This window comes from Schistocerca americana, chromosome 5 (genome assembly GCF_021461395.2).
Source record: "Schistocerca americana isolate TAMUIC-IGC-003095 chromosome 5, iqSchAmer2.1, whole genome shotgun sequence".
NCBI lineage: Eukaryota > Metazoa > Arthropoda > Insecta > Orthoptera > Acrididae > Schistocerca > Schistocerca americana.
The window spans coordinates 224,750,454-224,770,077 of record NC_060123.1 but is presented as its reverse complement, the minus strand read 5'-3'; the positions used below and the strand labels follow the sequence as shown (position 1 = coordinate 224,770,077).

Here is a 19,624-nt window from a genome sequence, read left to right as displayed (position 1 = left end):
AGTAATTACTAGACTTACCAAAACACCCTCATATTTGTAGCCAGACTTATAAACAAAGATGTCATATGGTTTTAAACAAATAAAGCTTATTGCAGCAAGAGGATGTCAGAATTCTTGAATCCATATCTAACTTATTAAAATACTAGTATAAAATGCATCTGAAGAGCAATAACCAAGAGAATAGCTATACTAACCAAAAAATTCTGGTACACAGCCATTTGGCCCACAAAGCTCAAGAAGTACATCATGCTTTCTCAACACCCCTCACTCCTAAGTTTCTACTTTTGATCATGTCATTCTTTATCTCACCACAGAACATGTAAGTAACTACTGTACATATGGAATGTAATACACTTATGGAACATGAAAATTACAGAAAAAATAATCAAGCAATGAATGCAAATACCTGCTTCTCATTATCAGTTGCTTCTGTTTCATACTTCTTTTTGTCAAGACCAAGCTTCTTTATTTTTAATTGCAAGTCACCAACTTTCTTTTGAAGATCTGCCTTGTGCTTAGTCAATGCTTGAATATCTTTGTTTTTAAGACTGATTTCTTTTTTGACTTCAGAGAGAGCATTCTTCTTCTCTGTTACAACTTCCTGGAAAAGTTATTTTAATAACTGTAGCAATAACATGAACTTATGTCTTACACAAACTGCAGCACAAAAAACAAAGCCTAAAATGTGTAAATACTTTCATCATAAATGACTGGGGGCAAGTAATGAATACAGAAACATTTTATGCTACAGAAATAGAGCAACAGATGAGTCCTTTAATTTTAAAATGATAAAACTTCTATCATAGGAGGGGGGGAAAAAAGAAAGAGGGAAACCAGAGTGAAAATATTCTATCGCATGTCATCATTCCCACTTTCCTTTCACAACATACTATAAACTGATACTAAAAGGTGGAAGAAGGAGCAATGATCAACAGCATGAGGATGCAGAATGCAATGGAAACCACAGCATTAAGGGGGGACAGTGTGTATCCACAGGATATGTGGCTTGTAACCCATGGTCTAGGGGGCATAATCCATATCACTTCAGGCATGGGAGTTACCTTCATGGTCTCCGATGTTATTGAACTTAGCACATGTTAAAATTCAGAAGTAAGAAAGAAAGATTTTTTTGTTTTCTCCAAAAAAAATTCCTGCCCCGAGATACAGGCCTCCAAAGATGACACTGCAAAGTAAAAGTTCTAGATTTTTGTAGAGTTTTTTGTTTGATTTTTTTGTTATGATTACAACGATACCCTTCGTTTCGACATATCTGTCAAAGTTCTTTTATTGTTGATTAGCACCAAGTAGTACAATATTCTCTGTAAAGGAGAGCTTCCACTTTTAAGTTGGACAGGTTTTATTTTAAAAAATCATTTTTTTAACTTTCAAGGGTAAATGTATATCTTCACTAAAGTTGTTTCTTATTAATTTCTTTGTTACAGCGTTTATTTCTATTGTCTTTGTTGCAGTTGTTTCTTTTCACTTTCATTGTGGCAGTTATTTCTTACACTTTGTTGTTTCTTGTCACTTTTTTGTCTTGGTTATTCATTGCAAGTTTCTGCATTGAAGCTGTTCAATGCTAATTTGTTTACTAAAGAGGATTCTAAGAAATCTGAGACCATCCAGTGAGTTCTGTGTTTACGTGAGGAATTTTCCAGTTGACACAGTTGCAGTATGTTTTGTGAAAAGGACTGTTCAAAATGTCTTCTGACTGTGGCCACAAAAGAGTGAAGTGTGCTGACTTTGCATATCCATAAAAGAGTGACAAAAAAGACTTTGTTTAAGTTGATAATAAGTGTTCTCATTTGAAGACTGTTTCAACGTGAAAATGTTTCCAGTGATGACTTTCTGTGTTCTGAATGTTTTGACAGAACAACAACAATTGTAGTATCTGAACAAGGTGAAGCCTCCATGGTGTAGATGATGCAGATTTTGCATCAATGGTGGAAGAAATAAATACCCTGAATCAGTCAACTACAGAGGTAGGTGTTAGTCTTGTTAAGAAACCGTGGTCAGAAGTCGAGTCGTAAGCTCTATGCATCAAGAAAGCACAGAGAAATTACTAAAGCTATGGATGAATACACTACAGCAAAACTTACCACATCTTCAAAGTACAAATTCCATCTTCAGAAGAAAATGAACCAAAGCACTCTTGCAAGGAATTTTTCACAAATATCAATTCAGCTGCTGAATATTGTGCATTCTACAGTGAAAAGGTCCAAGTTTTAACTATTATCCACAGACATTTTCAAAGGAAACAATTTTGAACCAAGTTCCATCAATATCAAAGCACATGGTAGACAAATCAAGAAATATGAAGTCTGTAAAAGGAGTCTATGGAAGACCAGATCCCTATTATGATCATCCTGTAGCAGCAGCTCAAGTTCAAATAGTGCAGTCATTTTATATGGAAGATAAATGGGACTGTTCTTGCCAGAGTGCCAACAAAAAAAGACACTATAACTGTAACAGTTGAAGGTCAAAAAGTTGTGAAAGTGAAGAGGTACATGACTCGCAGTATTAAAGAAACTTTTGCAGTTTATAAGAGCAACTGTACAACTTCACATATTGGAAGATAGAAATTTTATGCACTATGACCTAAGTGGGTAGTTCCACACCCACCAACAGGTGTCTATGTGTGTACTGCATGAATTTTGAACTTTGTGTGGTAACTTTGAAGAACTTACTAGAGCACATGACATATGACACCTTGGTTGAGCGTGTGAAGTCATCAGTAGTCCTGCGACAAAGCGAGAGACTTGTTGGCTTCAAGAATATGGTGACTGCCCTATAAAGGGAGGACTGTCTTTACAGACACTTGGCCTGGAAGACGTAGCAGAGAACTCTGCAGAAATTACTTATGTGACATGAGAGGAAAATAAACAAATTAAGAAAACTGTTGCCTTTGACAGTTTCATTGATGAACTTGGTAAATGCTCACTGAAAGCAGTAACACACCAGCATCTGAAGAAATTGCAATGACAAAACATTGCAGAAGTGAAAGGGTATGTACAGGCTGAAGAACTATGTTTGGTGCTTCACCATGATTTTGCTGAGACCTGGTCTGTAATTCTCCCACAAGAAGTACAAGGTTATCATTGGAGTAATGACCAGGTTTCAATTTTTACAGGAGTGACATATTTTCAAATCAAGATGACAAGTGTTGCAGTTATAAGTGATGACACAGGGCATGACTCAGCAAAGGCTTTGCTAACAATGCACAAAATTCTTCAACTGCAAACAGGAGCAGAGAAGAAGATCATTATTTCTGATGGTGCTCCTAGTCATTTTAAAAATCTTTACCAGCTGTTTGAATTAAGTCGCTTGTGCCAACTGACTGGGCATACAGTGCTACTGCTCATGGGAAGGGGCCTTGTGATGGGGTAGGAGGCCTGCTGAAGCACCACGCTACAAAACTTAATCTTTCCACACCAAATACAGCTGTGATTCAGAATGCTGGGGATTTTACGAGAGTCATGAAATCTTACACATCCACAGTCCTCATTCTTTTGTTCAAAGAGGAAATCGAAGAATTCCGTGAGCAGAGAAAAGAAGAATGGTCCAAACGAACTACTCCTATGAAAGAAATTCACAAGATACTTTTTTTGGACTAAAGCGATGAGCGAACTCATATTGCAGGCACTTTAAAGAGCAAGATAGAAGAAATTTCGTCGGTAGGCCAACACCTCAGAAACAGCAGGATAATATTCAGATTCACAACCTGAGAAGGGGGATGTTTGTGGTGTGGATTGCAGAGATCATGGACACCAGTTATGAGTTAAACGAAATTGTAGTGTACTTTATGCTACCACATGGACCGGTTGCTGGATATAGGTTTACAGCTGAAGGACAACAACAATGCCATCAGTGCTCACTTTCTGTTCACAATGTTTTGAAGACTGTAAGTGCTCCAGTTCCCATTGGTTCAACAGGAAGGCATCATTCTACAGCAAAGGAAGATACTGAATCAGCGGAACGTATTTTTGGTTCATTGACTGGCTAATTTCAGTACAAGAGTGCACAGAAGTTATATAAACTGAAACCTTTAAGTGTTTGGACCTTTCACATACATTTCGGAACCCTTTACAATGCTTGGAAAATGAGTCTCTCACTCATCTTTCAAAACTAAAATTATGTTAAATAAGGCTAGGTTTTGATTTTTATGAGTCTCTTATGTGGTAATAAAACAGGTTTTATGTACGGCAAAAATTTCAATTGTTTATAAAACCTGTTCAACTTAAAAGTGGAAGCTCTCCTTTTCAGGAAATGCAGAACAATATGGAACTAATCAACAGAAAAAAAAAAAAATCAAAACTTTAAGGATTGGCATTTTTGAAGGAAAAAAAATAAAAAATAAAAAAAATGAAAATTCCATAAATTATAAAAAGGTTCAAAACGCTATAGCAAAAGAACTTTGACAGGTTAAGTCCAAATTGAGGATTTATGTAATCATAAAGCAATTATCTTTCAAAAAAAGGTCACTAGAACTGTTTCAGAGATACAGCATTTTAAAATTATTTCCAAAATTCACATCTTCAAAATTGTATGCGCAGCGTCATCTTTGGAGGGCCATATCTCGGAGCAGAAATTCTTTTGGAGGAAACAAAAATCTGTGTGTTCTTTCATTTTAACATATGCTAAATCCAACAACATCCGAGACTATGAAGGTAAGATTTTTTCCTAGGCTGCCTGAATTGATATGGACTATGCCAGGGGTACGGTCTTTGATTAGTAATCAAAACGTCCTTGGTCCCTGGTTCAAAATCCACCACAGCTTAACTTTTGATTAATAATCAGCATTGGAGGCTGATGACTTTCGGCATAAGACGTCAGCCTCATTCTGTCAATGGCCTCATCAAGGAGGGCAGAGGAGCAGACAGAGGTTCAGGGCACACTCTTGCCCTTGGGATGGGAAACTGCTCCTAAAGGTGAAAGAATCAGCAATGATCAATGGCATGAGGATGCAGAAGACAATGGAAACCACTGCATTAAAGGCACACAATGTGTATCCACAGGACATATGGCCTGTAATTGAAAAATTGTCATGATGATCTCTCCATTGGCAAAATATTTTGGAAAAGTCCCCCACTTGGATCTCCGGGAGTGCACTGTCAAGGGGGAGATGACCTTGAGAAAAAGATTGAACAGTCAACAAGTTGAGTGTCGAACATCAGAAGCAAGAATGTGGTAGAGAAGCTAGAAAATCTAAAACTGAAAATTCAAAGGCTCAATATAGATACAATAGGTGTCAGCGAAGCGAAATGGAGAGAGAGAGAGAGAGAGAGAGAGAGAGAGAGAATATGAGGATATACTGAAAGGGTAATATAGTATGTAATGGGAGATGAAAAGCTACTAGTCATGGGGGCTAGAATGCAGTTGTAGGGAGAGACACCAATTGAATTCTGTAATAAATTTCAGAGAGTAATAGCGAATACTCTGTTGAAAAATCACAAGAGGAGGTGGTATACTTGGAAAAGAAAGGGTGGTAAAGGAAGATTTAAGTTAGATTATATCATGGTCACACAGATTCCGAAATCAGATACTGGATTGTAAGGTGTACCCAGGAGCAGATACAGACTCAGATCACAATACAGTAGTGATGAAGAGTAGGCTGAAGTTTAAGACATTAGTCAGGAAGAATCAATACGCAAAGAAGTGGGATACAGAAGTACTAAGGAATGACAAGATACTGTTAAAGTTCTCTAAGGCTATAGATACAGCAATAAGGAATAGCTCAGTAGGCAGTACAGTTGAAGAGGAGTGGACATCTCGAGAAAGGCCAATCACAGAAGTTGGAAAGAAAAACATACGTACAATGAAGGTAACGGTGGAGAAACCACAGGTAACAGAAGAAATACTTCAGTTGATGGATGAAAGAAGAAATTACAAAAAAGTTCAGGGAAATTCAGGAATATAGAAATACAAGTCGCTGAGGAATGAAATAAATAGGAAAAGAATGGTAAGCTAAAATGAAATGGCTGCATAAAAATGTGAAGAAATCGAAAGAGACATGATTGTCGGAAGGACTGACTCAGCAGAGACGAAAATCCAGAACAACCTTCAGTGAAATTAAAAGAAAGGGTGGTAACATTAGGAGTGCAACAGGAATTCCACTGTTAAATGCAGAGTAGAGAGAGGATAGGTGGAAAGAGTACACTGAAGGCCTCTATGAGGGGGCAGATTTGTCTGATGTGATAGAAGAAGAGACAGGAAACAATTTAGAAGAGAGAGGATCCAGTATTAGAATCAGAATTTAAGAGAGCTTTGAAGGACTTAGGATCAAATAAGGTAGAAGGGATAGATAACATTCCATCAGAATTTCTAGAATCATTGGGGGAAGTGGCAACAAAACAACTATCCATGTAAGAGTGTAGAATGTATTAGTCTAGTGACATACCATCAGACTTTTGGAAAAATATCATCCACACCAAGAACGAAACGCTCAGATTAGAAAGAGCATAAGACAGGACTATGGTATTTCCCCCCTACTGTTCAATCTGCTCATTGAAGAAGCAATGATGGAAACAAAAAGGAAGGTTCAGGAGTGGAATTAAAATTCAAAGTGAAAGGATGTCATTGATACAATTTGCTGATGACATCGCTATCCTGAGTGAAGGTGAAGAAGAATTACACAATATGTTGTATGGAATGAACAATCTAATGAATACAGAATATCGACAGAGTGAATCGATGAAAGTAATGAGAAGTAGCAGAAATGAGAATAGTGAGAAACTAACAGGATTGATGGTCATGAAGCAGATGAAGTTAAAGAATTCTGCTACCTAGGCAGCAAAATAACCAACGACGGACAGAGCAAGAAGGGGATCAAGCTCAGACTAGCACTGCCAAAAGGGCATTCCTGGCAAAGAGAAGTCTACTAGTATCAAACATAGGCCTTAATTTGAGGATGACACTCTGGAAATATATGTTGGTGCACAGCATTGTATGGTAGTAAAACAAAGACTGTGGAAAAACTGGAACAGAAGAGACTCAGAGCATTTGAGATACAGTGCTACAAAAGAATGTTGAAAATTTGGTAGACTGATAAGGTAAGGAATAAGGAGATTCTCCACAGAATTAGCAATGAAAGGAATGCATGGAAGATACTGACAAGAAGAAGGGACAGGATGACAACATCTGTTAAGACATGAGGGAATAACTTCCATGGTACTAGAGGAAGCCGTAGAGGGAAAACTCTGTAGGGGAAGAAAGAGATTGGAATACATTTAGGAAACAATTGAGGCTGCAGACTGCAAGTACTACCCTGAGATGGAAAGGCTGACAAAGGAGAGGAATTTGTAGTGGGCCACATCAAACCATGGGCAGGGGAGGAGGGATTACTGAGCATATATTAACAGAATAACAGTCTATCATGACATGCATGTACTCTGAACCACACAGGAATGAGTATACAAAGAGTGAAACCATTGATAGCTTCTTCCACTCACCTTAACTGACTTTAACTCAGACTCAAGTGCCTGATGTGCCTCTTCAAGTTTTGTTATTTCTCCTGAAATATCTATCAGTTCTTGTTTGCTTGTCTCCAGTGAAGATTTCAGTTCACCAATTTCCATTTCTAAAGTCTCATAATCCTAAAATAAAATAATTCATAAATTTTTCTAACACTTCTACAAATACAGACCATTTAGGGCTGGTTATATAAAGCAGCTGACATTAGATTGATAGAGAACACGACTTCAGATGAGCAACGAAATTTTTCAGATCAAGTTGAAGTCCACTGCAATTGTAAGATTACAGTCTAGTGGCATTACAAAACAATGGTTTTGTTTTGCTCAAATTTAAGTTAAAATAATTAATAAAGAAATTGCTATTAACACAAAAAATGTTAAGTAAATATGTGAATACACCATTCTATCACTACTGAAGCTCGACCTTTTTCCTTCTTATTCTTTATTCTCTTTTCTCTTCTTGTTTAAAAGAACCATGAGCCAAGGTGAAGAAATTATCATCTATATAAGTAATGTGTGTAATGATTATAGATAATAACTGACATCATAAAACTTCTAAGAGATGACTCTCATATAATGTGATTAGTTGGTTGGTTGGTTTGGGGAAGGAGACCAGACAGCGAGGTCATCGGTCTCATCGGATTAGGGAAGGACGGGGAAGGAAGTCGGCTGTGCCCTTTGAAAGGATCCATCCCGGCATTTGCCTGGAGCGATTTAGGGAAATCACGGAAAACCTAAATCAGGATGGCCGGACGTGTGATTAGTATAAGGAATTTTATAGACACTTAGCAGCAGAACAAGAAATGAAAATTCAAAATATTTTCACTGGAAAGTTAAATACATGGAGTTTGACAGCAGCCAAAAAAGACTGAACATGTCTTTCAAAACTGTTCTCTAAAATCTAATAGCAGTAACTACATAACTCATATTTAATTTTTAACGACAAAACAATTGCTTGAATTGAATATCGATGAACAAGACTAACAGGATGCATATGTAAGTTAATTTGTAATTATAAGGCAGCGGCTCAATGGTTGCATCCTGGAATGCAGTTCAGATGATACCAGGTTTGATCCCATGTCAGTTCCTGGATTTTTTTTCGATCTGCCACTTCTTTTGCATATGGCAATGTTTGTTAGTGCATATAATTTTAAGTTGTGTAAGTTTAGGACTCATAGAGTAAAATTAAATCATGTGGCAGGTATTACAGTTGCAGCATTTGACTTTACCACTATATATTGTTGTTAGTGCATCAGATGTAGAGCCGGAACGAATTGTAGCTTGCAGTGTTATTTAACTCTGCACAAGAACAGGAAATTAACAAGTATGTAACAAATACTAATATAAACTATCTTTCAAGCAGCAAATTTGTTTTTGAGACTAATACCTGCATCTCATCATAGGTGTTAAGAGATAGTAGTAACTGTCACTTCAAGTCTGCAGTTAGCTGCTGCCCATTTTCATTAACAGTACACCTGACTAAATTACCACTTCCAGTTTCATGCAATTCAAAGTTGAAAACTTCTGACACTGTTTATGCTCAAGTTTCCACAGCACATGCAATTATATAGTGATGAAATGTTATAACTGTAAAACACATCTTAAAATAATACCGACATGCACAGATACTTTCTTGGGTATTTTCTTAATACTGACATACACACTTGCAAACATTTCCAATAACAATCTGTTCCCATGTTCTGTGGGTTTAACTTTTCTTTGTTGACCACAGTAACTTTAGCAGTGAGTAAGTGTCTCACACTGACATACACAATCACTTCACCACACTCATTTTAAGGCACTATACCTAGGATTAAAACAGAAGAAAAACAACAGAAGAGCTGAAGTAAAGCCACAGGGAAATGCAACTGACTGACCACTTACAAAAAATGTGAGTGAGCCAGTCACACTGTTAATACTTTAAGAACATCTCCCTAAAATTTTAGTAAATAAGCTGGACATGTCACAAAACCGTAAGCCTCGAATCAAACTCATTTGAATGATTTAAAATAGAGGACAGACTGGTTGCCAATTCTGCTGCTGCTCTCTGCTCTGAAAATAAAACACAGTCTAGAAAAATATGGCGCACAGTAACCTGTGTGCCACAAGCATCATACTAGCAACCTCTGTGTAGCAGCACTGGCTTTCCAAGTGCACTTTTGAAGAGCTGAAGCAAAGGAGGTAGTGAATGTTGGGGGCACATGGCCCTACACATCTTTTTTGCCTCACCATACGGGATGTGTTTCTTTGTTTTAAGTTCTTGTACCTCCTGTTCTTCAAGATACATGCTGCAGTCCCTACTCCAGGTAGGGTGATTCCCAGAGCAATTCACATACTTGAAAGGGGATGAACGAAAGACTCCTCCGTCAGCGGACTTTATCACATTTACCACAAGTGGCTTCTATACATCAGAAAGCGGCGTGCCCAGAGGGCTAGCATTTCAAACAGTACATTGGGGACATAGGGCCCATGCTTAAGCAAAGAAACCTGCCTTTTCATGGTCTGAGAGTTTTTAAAATTGAGAATAACAGAGTCGGATTTCACAGATCCCCAGCCACCCTTCTCATGATATTCTGTACACTATCAAAACCTTCTCGGGCCCATTCATCAACAATATCTTCTTGGGTCCACTCAACTGTCAATTCTTCTTCGGCGATGTCCACCAGATCTCTGCACATCCCAATACCTTTGCTGCAGTTTAAGGTGTTGTATAGCTCAGTTTCGATTGCATATTCCCTGAGGCATTGAGCTTCCTGGAGGTTCTTTACTTGTTGGGAACTAGAAGTTTCTATCAATGGCATCCCATTGTGCAATCAACTGACAGATTTTATAAAGTGCCAGCAATGACATTTAAACCTTTTTGAATATACAAAGGTGAAACTATTTCAAAGCTCCTCTCTTTCTTTTCAACTATTAGAAACATGTTCTGACTAGCAGCATGCATTCTGTTAATTTCTGAGTACAGAGGACTAACTGCACAAGCCCTCTTCTTAAACTGGGTGGTGGTACCTATCAGCAGCCCATCCATTCCACGGACATGGAGGAGAACATTTTCAGGGTTCCATCTTGATGACATGAGCAGGTAGGGAACTAAAGGTCCACCCTGACAGAGGGCCACTTGCCTAGGTAAGCTTTATACAACTGAGAGGTGGCAGTTTCCCCAGAGGTTGCCCACTAATGACTGTTCCACCCCAACAGCCAAGCACTTCAATGGAGCACAGCACACCTTTAGATTGAGATTTTTTTCATAGAGTTTCATAATATCCTCACAATTCGAAAACAAATGCTAAGCCCCTGAGAGCATGAAACACAAAGAACAAACAAAAATGTCATAGCTTTCATCACGATGATGACAGCTTTCTCAAAGCTTGTCAAATAAATGAACATTTGACAGTGAAAAACAATGAATTAATGTAGAACAGAATAAGCTCATGTAATTTTAATTACTTGACGCAGTTGCACACCCGAGACCTTTTTATTTAATGTTACCGCCACGAGATTATGAATTCTTACATAATGCGTAACTGCTTACATTCACCTTATTTACTCCTTAACTTCCATTTCTTCATTATGTCCAACAAAAATTGCATAGGCAGTGATTTTTATCAATGCAACAAGATGTTGAATCCTCTCAAAACAGTATTTTTGAGGCAAAAACATTAGAATGAGAAAAAGTCCTAAAATTAGTTCGAACACATGCAAAAGTGTGTAAAACTTAAAGGCAAGTAGTCTAAAGAAAAAAACAAAATGATTTGTACCAAAAAATGTTTTTATTTCACTATATTTGTGTAAACTTAAAAAGTAGATCTCGTAACATCATCTCTTCTCTTTCCATGCACAGTTGGATAAACGTTTTAATATGAAGAAGAAAACTATATATTTATCTTAAATTTAAGCCTTGTACCACGAAGTTCTTTAAAATATCGCACATGCTACCTATTGGATTTATGCGACCCACAATGCCTTCAAAAACCATGTGAGAGACTTTCACATTCTCTCACTCACTTCATGCAAACTACTCAGCCACAGTTTTCGAGTTCTTCAAGAAAAATGCATCCGATCGTAATTTTTGTATGCTTAAAAAAAAAACACCCTCAAAACATGGCCTCTAGTTAAAACATAACCCAGTAAAAAATTTAACTACACACAATTTCCTACAAGAAGATCCTGTTCACTTTTTCTGTAGCACTAATACTTAGTGCACAGTGAGGAAGAGACTATGACAATCTTGTGCATGGTTTCTGAAGGCATTGTGGGTTGTGTAAAACCCATAGCAGTAGGGACAGCTGAATCTTCCTGTATATTCATTAGGAATGAGATGCACATAAGATCCCTGTAATGTGATCTTTATTCAGATTTTCTGGAGTTTCCCTAACCATGCCACAAATAACAGAATGGTTCTTTGATACATTTACATCGACACTCTGCAAGCCACCATACAGTGCCTGGCAGAGGGTGCTCTGTAACAGTACTTGTCATTTCCTTTCCTGTTCCACTCGCAAACAAAGCGAGGGAAAAACGACCATCTGTATGCTTCCGTATGAGCCATTATGTCTCATGTCTTATCTTCATGGTCCTTACATGCAACATGTATTGGTGACAGAAGAATCTTTCTGCAGTCTGCTTCAAATGCCGGTGCTCTAAACTTTCTCAATAGTGTTTCTTGAAAAGAATATAATCTTCCCTCCAGGTATTCCCATTTGAGTTCCCAAAGCATCTCCGTGACACGTTTTGTTCGAAACTACTGGTACAAATCTAGTAGCTCGCCTCCAAACTGCTCCGATGTCTTCCTTCAATCCAAGCTTGTACGGAGTCCAGACACTCTAGCAGTATTCAAGAATAGGTCGCACCTGTGTCCTACATGCAGTCTGCTTAAGTTGATAAGTTCAATCTATTTCAGTTTTCATCCTTGCTCAATAATGATTTTGAACTTCCACTTCTAGTGAGATGTAAATGAGGTTTTACGCATGTTTTCATTCTTTTCACTGTCACATCTGCTTTGTAATTCCAAGTTTAAAATGGTTAACCCTAAGTGGTTTGTTGGGACTGATTAGTGTCATCAACTCGACTGACAGTGGATACTGTCATTTTTGCCTGACAAAGAGGGGGATAGTGGTGGTGGTGGTTAGTGTTTAACGTCCCGTCGACAACGAGGTCATTAGAGACGGAGGGGGATAGTCATGAAGTACACAAAGACTGGTTGGTATGACATAGGTATCAAAGTACATGGATATTCTTCCATATCTTAGAAAATTTCTTCATATTCAAGTGCAGCATTCATTCTTAAATCCAGTGCACTTGTCTGGGGGAGGATTTGTAATGTCAAGAAGTCACTTGCAGTTCACTTAATGATGAACAGTAACTATTTTCTTCACCCCTTCCATGTGCTTTGTGAGGTCTTGATAAAAATAGAAAGTATTGTTACTATTCCAAGGAACCCCGTATTGTGTGTCCTAGCCAACCAATCTAGCACAACTAGACAGGGTGTCTACGTGGACAAGAAAAAAAAATTCCCGGATTTTTCCCGAATTTCACGGTTAAAAACACAATTTCTCCCGGATGAAATTACGTATAAAGCGGGTGAAAATACATCCGTGTTAAGTAACAGTATACTTTCCCTCGGAGCTGTAAAACCTATCAGTCCTTTGAATCGTAAAGGTCTTATACCGGCGGAGGACGTCCCAGCACTTTAGGAAACGAAATCCAGGAAAAACAATGCATTTGGAAAGATGTTTGATGCGAGACAATACGCACAGAGTTTATTTTCGTATTGTGAAAGTATATACACAAATTCCACAAATTATAGCACGGTAGCTTCCGAAACTCTAAAATAGAGATTGCGTTGAGCGATGCACTTTTGTCAGCCAGTCATAGCTCATGTCACGTGATCTCGTTAGCGAATGATAGTAGTTATTCAGAGCACGAGGCCTACGAGCAAGACAGGCCGCGGCGCGTACGTTACGAAGGTAGGCCGAGCTCGCTCAACTCGGCAAAGTGCGTTTCTACACTGGTTAACTCGTAAGTAGAAGTGTATGTACTAACGAGAATTGCTTCGTCTATTGGCATCCACTGTTATTAGTCCTACAATGATAGGAAGTCCGTAGGCCTGCTAACAGGCTCTAATTTGGCAATTAAAATCGTGCCAAAATGATTATCAGTTGCGTAGAAAAGTCGAAGTGTTCTGGCATGAAGAGATTTGTGACATTGCTCAGTAACACATTATGCACATTTTTTTGAAGGTCAATTACACTTTTTGCCATCGATTGCATAATTTTTTATCTATGAAAGAACAACATTAAATATGAAAACTAACTTGAAGCTCTGTCTTTTTTTAGCACGTGTTACACGTTAAGTCATGTCAAATACAAATGTGCCAGTAAAATTTCAAATAGTGGCATAAATGACTTATCTTCTGGGCCCGACATTTTTCAAATGGCTGATCCTCAAAGTGTTACGTTTTGAATGAGAGTTATAACGCCCTGTGATTTAAGAAATGCACTGCACATTCTCACACGTAACATAAATCATCTTGCGTGGAAATTTACTTTGAAAGTAACGCATCTCAAGCCACTAGTCGTAATATTTTCTGGTGATCTGTTAGAAATGTAAACAATTGTGACGTCACGCACATCGAATGCATGTTAGTTGTTACGGACGTACTGCATAATCTTCGACCTAAAGCCTTTGACACTTTTCGGTGTCGGCACTCTGGTCTGTGCATTGTGTAAATTACCCATTTTCTATGCAACTAAACTTTTATTTTGGTGTTATTCTCTGATTTATGTTTCATTGCTGCAGTATTATTCAGCAGTAGTGGACTAGAGTTCTTTGTCAGCGTATCAGATCTTACACGTCAAACCTACAAAACTTTAACTAAAATCAAAAACAATGAAAAATCCCGGCATTCTAAAAAATTCCCGGGTTTTTCCCGGATCTCCCGGGCCATATACATCCTGCTAGAGCATGTAGTATAAATTAAATACTAAAACCATCACAATAATGAACAGTGACAGTACTGATGGTGTAAATTATACTGAAATACCATCAGATGTAGTAAATTTACCTGTTGAAGTTTTTGCCATTTCTCCTGGGTTGCCTCCGATTTGGTCTTAAGCCGATTCATATCTTTCTCTGCATTTTTCCTCTCCTTTTCTATAACCTCTTTAGCATGTTCCACTTGATATTCGAGGTCTTTCACTTTTTTCGCTCCATCTTTCTCAATCTGCTTGCATTTTTCTACTTTCTCCTCCAGTTCCTCTGAAACAGTACATTTACTTGTATTACAAAATTATAATGGCAACTTAACAATATAAACCTGCACTAAAAGCTAAAAATGTAGAAAAATGAAAAGTTTATTATTCAGTTAAAGGCAGCTTTACCACAAAAACAACCACAATTTATTCATCAAAAAGAGTTTTGCATCAACCTCAGTTCCAAGAGTTCCAGAACCTGTACAGAAAATTGAAATAGAGATCAACATAAAATCATTTCCAACCTTTTTATTGCTCATGAAAACCACATACTGCATTTTGTACCACCATACGAGACCTTCAGAGGTGGTGGTCCAGAATTGCTATACCTCTAATACTCAGTAGTACGTCCTCTTGCATTGATTCGTCGTGGCATACTATCCACAAGTTTGTCAAGGCACTGTTGGTCCAGATTGGCCCACTCCTCAACAGCGATTCAGCATATATCCCTCAGAGTGCTTGATGGGTCACATCGTCCATAAACAGCCCTTTTCAATCTATCCCATGCATGTTTCATACGGTTCATGTCTGGAGAACATGCTAGCCACTCTAGTCAACCGAAGTAGTTATCCTGAAGGAAGTCATTCACAAGATGTGCACAATGGGGGTGCAAATTGTTATCCATGAAGACGAATGCCTCGCCAGTATGCTGCCAATATGGGTGCACTATAGGTTGGAGGATGGCAGTCACGTATCGTACAGCCGCTACGGTGCCTCCCATGACCACCAGCGGTGTACGTCGGCCACACATAATGCCACCCCAAAACAGCAGGGAACCTCCACCTTTGCTGCAATTGCTGGACAGTGTGTCTAAGGCTTTCATCCTGACTAGGTTGCCTCCAAACACGTCTCCAACAATTGTCTGGTTGAAGACATATGCGACACTCTTCGGTGAAGAGAATGTGATGCCAACCCTGAGCAGTCCATTCGGCATGCCACTGGGCTAATCTGTACCGTGGTTGCAAAGATGGACCTCGCCACGGACGTTGGGAGTGAAGTTGCGCATCATGCAGCCTATTGTACACAGTGAGTCTTAACACGATGTCCTGTGGCTGCATGGTAAGCATTATCCAACATCATGGCGTTGTTGTCAGGGTTCCTCCGAGCCATAATCCATAGGTAGCAGTCATCCACTGCATCCCTTATGCGGCCTGAGCGAGGCACATCATCAACAATTCCTGTTTCTCTGTACATCCTAACATCGCTTTGATTCACTCCGAGACACCTGGACACTTCCCTTGTTAAGAGTCCCTCCTGGCACAAAGTAACAATGCGGACACAATCAAACCGTGGTATTGACTGTCTAGGCATGGTTAAACTACACACAATACAGGCCGTGTACCTCCTTCATGGTGGAATGACTGGAACTGATCGGCTATCTGACCTGTTTACATCTTTGGGCAGGTTTCGTGACGTCTCTGAACAGTCAAAGGGACTGTGTCTGTGATACAATATCTACAGTCAACACCTGTCTTCAGGAGTTCTGGGAACCGGGGTGATGCAAAACGTTTTTTGATATGTGTATTTTAGAATCAGGTAAGAGATACTGACATCTCTCAATGCTACCTACATGTCTTGTATACTTGTTTATATGATTTCAAGCCTGAATTATAATGCAAAAGTAATCCTTTAAGCTGACCACCAGAAAAATTATTCATAGTACTTCTGATTCTTTGTCTATTATTTATGCACTGAAAATTTAATTTTTCCTTATTTATATCATAGATAAATAAATTATCACAGTGTTCTTGGTACCTGAGATTTGGACCTCAGATCGAATCGAAACAATCATAATGAAGTTCGTGCTTAAGTAAAAGACGATGTACAATATTATGATGGAAATAATTTTTTGTCTTAAGAACTTAAGCAGTTTTTCTGCCTCACAGTAAGAAAAGCTGAGGAATCTATGCTGTAGTAATCAAGGTTATGCTCCCAAATAAAAGGTAGGTATATTTTGGTTCTTTTTTTATCCTCTGATCAACTAAAGGGTTTAATAACAATAATAATCCCCCTCCCCAGTATAATGTCATCATTGTTGATAATAAAAGCAAATATTATGTAAGATTTTATTACAACTATGTAATAAATTGAATTTTTTATGATTTTCTGTGTATCAATGACAATTTCCTGGGCATAATTTTTGAAACATTAGGGTGATGGTGTATGGAATTTTTAATGTGTGTGAGGCATCTGTCATCAATTACAGTGGGGCAGCATAGATGGAACAATGGAATAGAGGGTGGCAAGAGTGGTACAGAATTAAGGATGAGAAACTTCCAGCTCTCCAATGGTACCATAAAAACCTCTTTCCATATTGATTCCATCAACTAACAAGAGTACCTCAATTTTTACAGCTGCAATACTTTCCAGCACAAAAAAACCCCTATCCTTGAGTCTGGCCACCAACATAAAGTGACAAGCAATCCATTGCCCTGTGTGCAGAAGTTACCACTAATGTCTGTACCAAAAGGTACTATCTTCCAAACTTAATTCACAAATGGATCTTCAGTGTTATACCCACTATGCCTCATATCTTCCAACCACACCCATGAACTGATAGCAAAGGATCACCCTCCTGATTATCCAGTTCCATCCCAAATTGGAACAACTTACCCACATTATTCACCAGAGCTTTGATTACAGATCATTACATATATAAATAACCAAAAATCTTCCCTACCTCTCTCTGAGTGGTATTATGCTGCTCACCCTATCTATGAAATATCCTGGTCCACCCTTACAGCATAACTACTCCCAACCCCTTTTGACATGAGTCATATCCTTGTGAAAGACCCTGGTGCAAGCCCTATCACATGCACCTACAACACACCCTACTCCATTTTTTTCACACATATATACCAGCTCTGTTGTGACTTTTTCCACCTTGTATAAAATCATGACCACCAACGAACTATCCATCTGAATGAATGGCCACCACCAGACTGTAGGCAAGAGCAGAGTTGACCACACAGTGGCAAAACACACTGCTGAGCATCAAATGTTTGACTTCACCAGCTGTTCACAATCCATGTCATAAGGATCTCTCTCTGCAACCCAAAGATGTGTTGTCCTCAACATGTCCATCACATAATCCTCCATCCCTCAGTCCCCACTAACCCATCACCATTTTCACTTATTCTGCCCTCAGTTTCCTCTGTGCCGTCTCTCTCTTTCCTGCATTCTATCTCATCATCTTAACACACTCCTCCACTTAAAAATGCGACAACTGTACTCTTTCCCTGCTGCAGGTCCATGATGGTTTTAACTCTAGTGATGTTCAGGGACAGTGTTGAAACTGTGATGTGATTAATATTAGAGTTGTCATCTACTTATGTTACAGCACAACTGGAATCTGCATGCTAATGATGTCTGACAAGCTCAAAACAATCAGGTGTTTCATGAATAATGGCTTCAGCCAAATGGGCACTCAACTCTTCTGGGGTGTCTGCCACTGTCTTGTACACCGAACACATCTCCCATAAAACAAAGTACACAGGGGTGTGGCAGGGAGCATGTTGGCCGTGGTAGTGTTCCAGTCCTACCAATCCAACAACTGAGAGGAAAACACTGTCTAAATGTTCCTTCACATCATTGGTAAAATGTGATAAGACCATGTCATGCTGGAACCATAATCATCATAAACAACACTTTTAAGACAGGGATGGTGTTGGTATAATTAGCACTAGGGAAAGTCATCAGCCTATAGGTCAATACATCCTAATCCTTGAATGAGGGACTTTCTTCAACACTTACAGCAGTACTTTGTGGAAAAATCCTTAGTTATTTCCTTCATCGCATGTTTTTTGCAGAAGACACTGCCCAATTAGATAGCCGTGAACAATACCAGCACAAATATTTAAGGTAAATCTCTGTTGATGACCGTACACACAAGTTGGCTTAGGGTTTTCCAATGTCCAGATATGGTTGTTATGGCTGCTGAATATTATTTCCACTGTGAAGGCTGCCTCATCAGTAAGCAAGATACACATATGGAAGTCAGGCTTGGTATTGTGATACCATTGGAGAATTCCACACATTACGTGAAGTCATCAACTGATACACCCTCATATTTGAATTAATGCATGCGTGTCTTGTGCAGGATGTTACAACTTAGGAGCTGTAGGTATTTAGTTACTTGGCTATGAAGCATTTGCTGGCACTGGGGTGGTTCTCAATTCGCTATAACACAGCTTCCTCAAACCGAACAGTTCACACATCTTTCTGGTCTCACGGATCCTGTTTAACGAAGACAGCCATCATGTCTTTGGAAAGTGAAATGATTTGGTGTCTCCTTCTTAAAAGACTTTCTGCATACAGACACTTTGCTTCTTGACTGTTGTCTCTCCATAAATGAAATGCATGTCATCGGCTAAGCCAGAGTGTAATCAGTCATGAAGAACCTGTAAATATTAGTAGTAACTTTCATGTAAATGCAACATAACCTAAACAAGAACTACATAATTGTTTACAAATGGATGTGAACACTGCTAGACGTTTAAGACCATTCCTAACAGTAAGATGTAATTATGTTGCAAATGAGATTCCAATATCAATGTGTTGCATAGGAAGCGGTCAAACTACTGTAAACAATTGCCCACAAGAAGTCTAGAGCCAAGCCTTTCAAGGACCCTAGTTGGGTAGCAGTGTACCTGTTGACATTTGTTCATGTAACAAAAGTGTTTCCTTTACCTTCTCTAACAATTCTGTCAATATTTATACATGGCTTTTTTACATGCTGTATATTGTGGGCACTTAGCTGCTTTTTTTTTTTTTTTTTTTGAAAGGGGGGGGGGGGGGGGGAATTTCAATTCCATTCATCTCAGCATTGTATCAGCTTTAACATTTTGCTGTCACCACCTTTTCTGCCTGTAATGCCACTGCTTTCTCCTCCTCACTATCAATAAA

General features: G+C 38.7%; 1 protein-coding gene across 1 annotated transcript in view; it reads right to left on the bottom strand.

Annotated features, from left to right (window-relative positions):
* LOC124615690 (structural maintenance of chromosomes protein 2) overlaps positions 1-19,624 on the bottom strand; it is a 174,315-nt gene that overhangs the window by 17,603 nt on the left and 137,088 nt on the right. The window contains exons 16-18 of the mRNA XM_047143723.1: positions 14,533-14,726; positions 7,449-7,592; positions 407-601 (exon numbers count right to left, since the gene is read on the bottom strand). Of these exons, the coding sequence (XP_046999679.1) occupies positions 407-601; positions 7,449-7,592; positions 14,533-14,726 (533 nt within the window). The remainder of the gene's footprint in view (positions 1-406; positions 602-7,448; positions 7,593-14,532; positions 14,727-19,624) is intronic.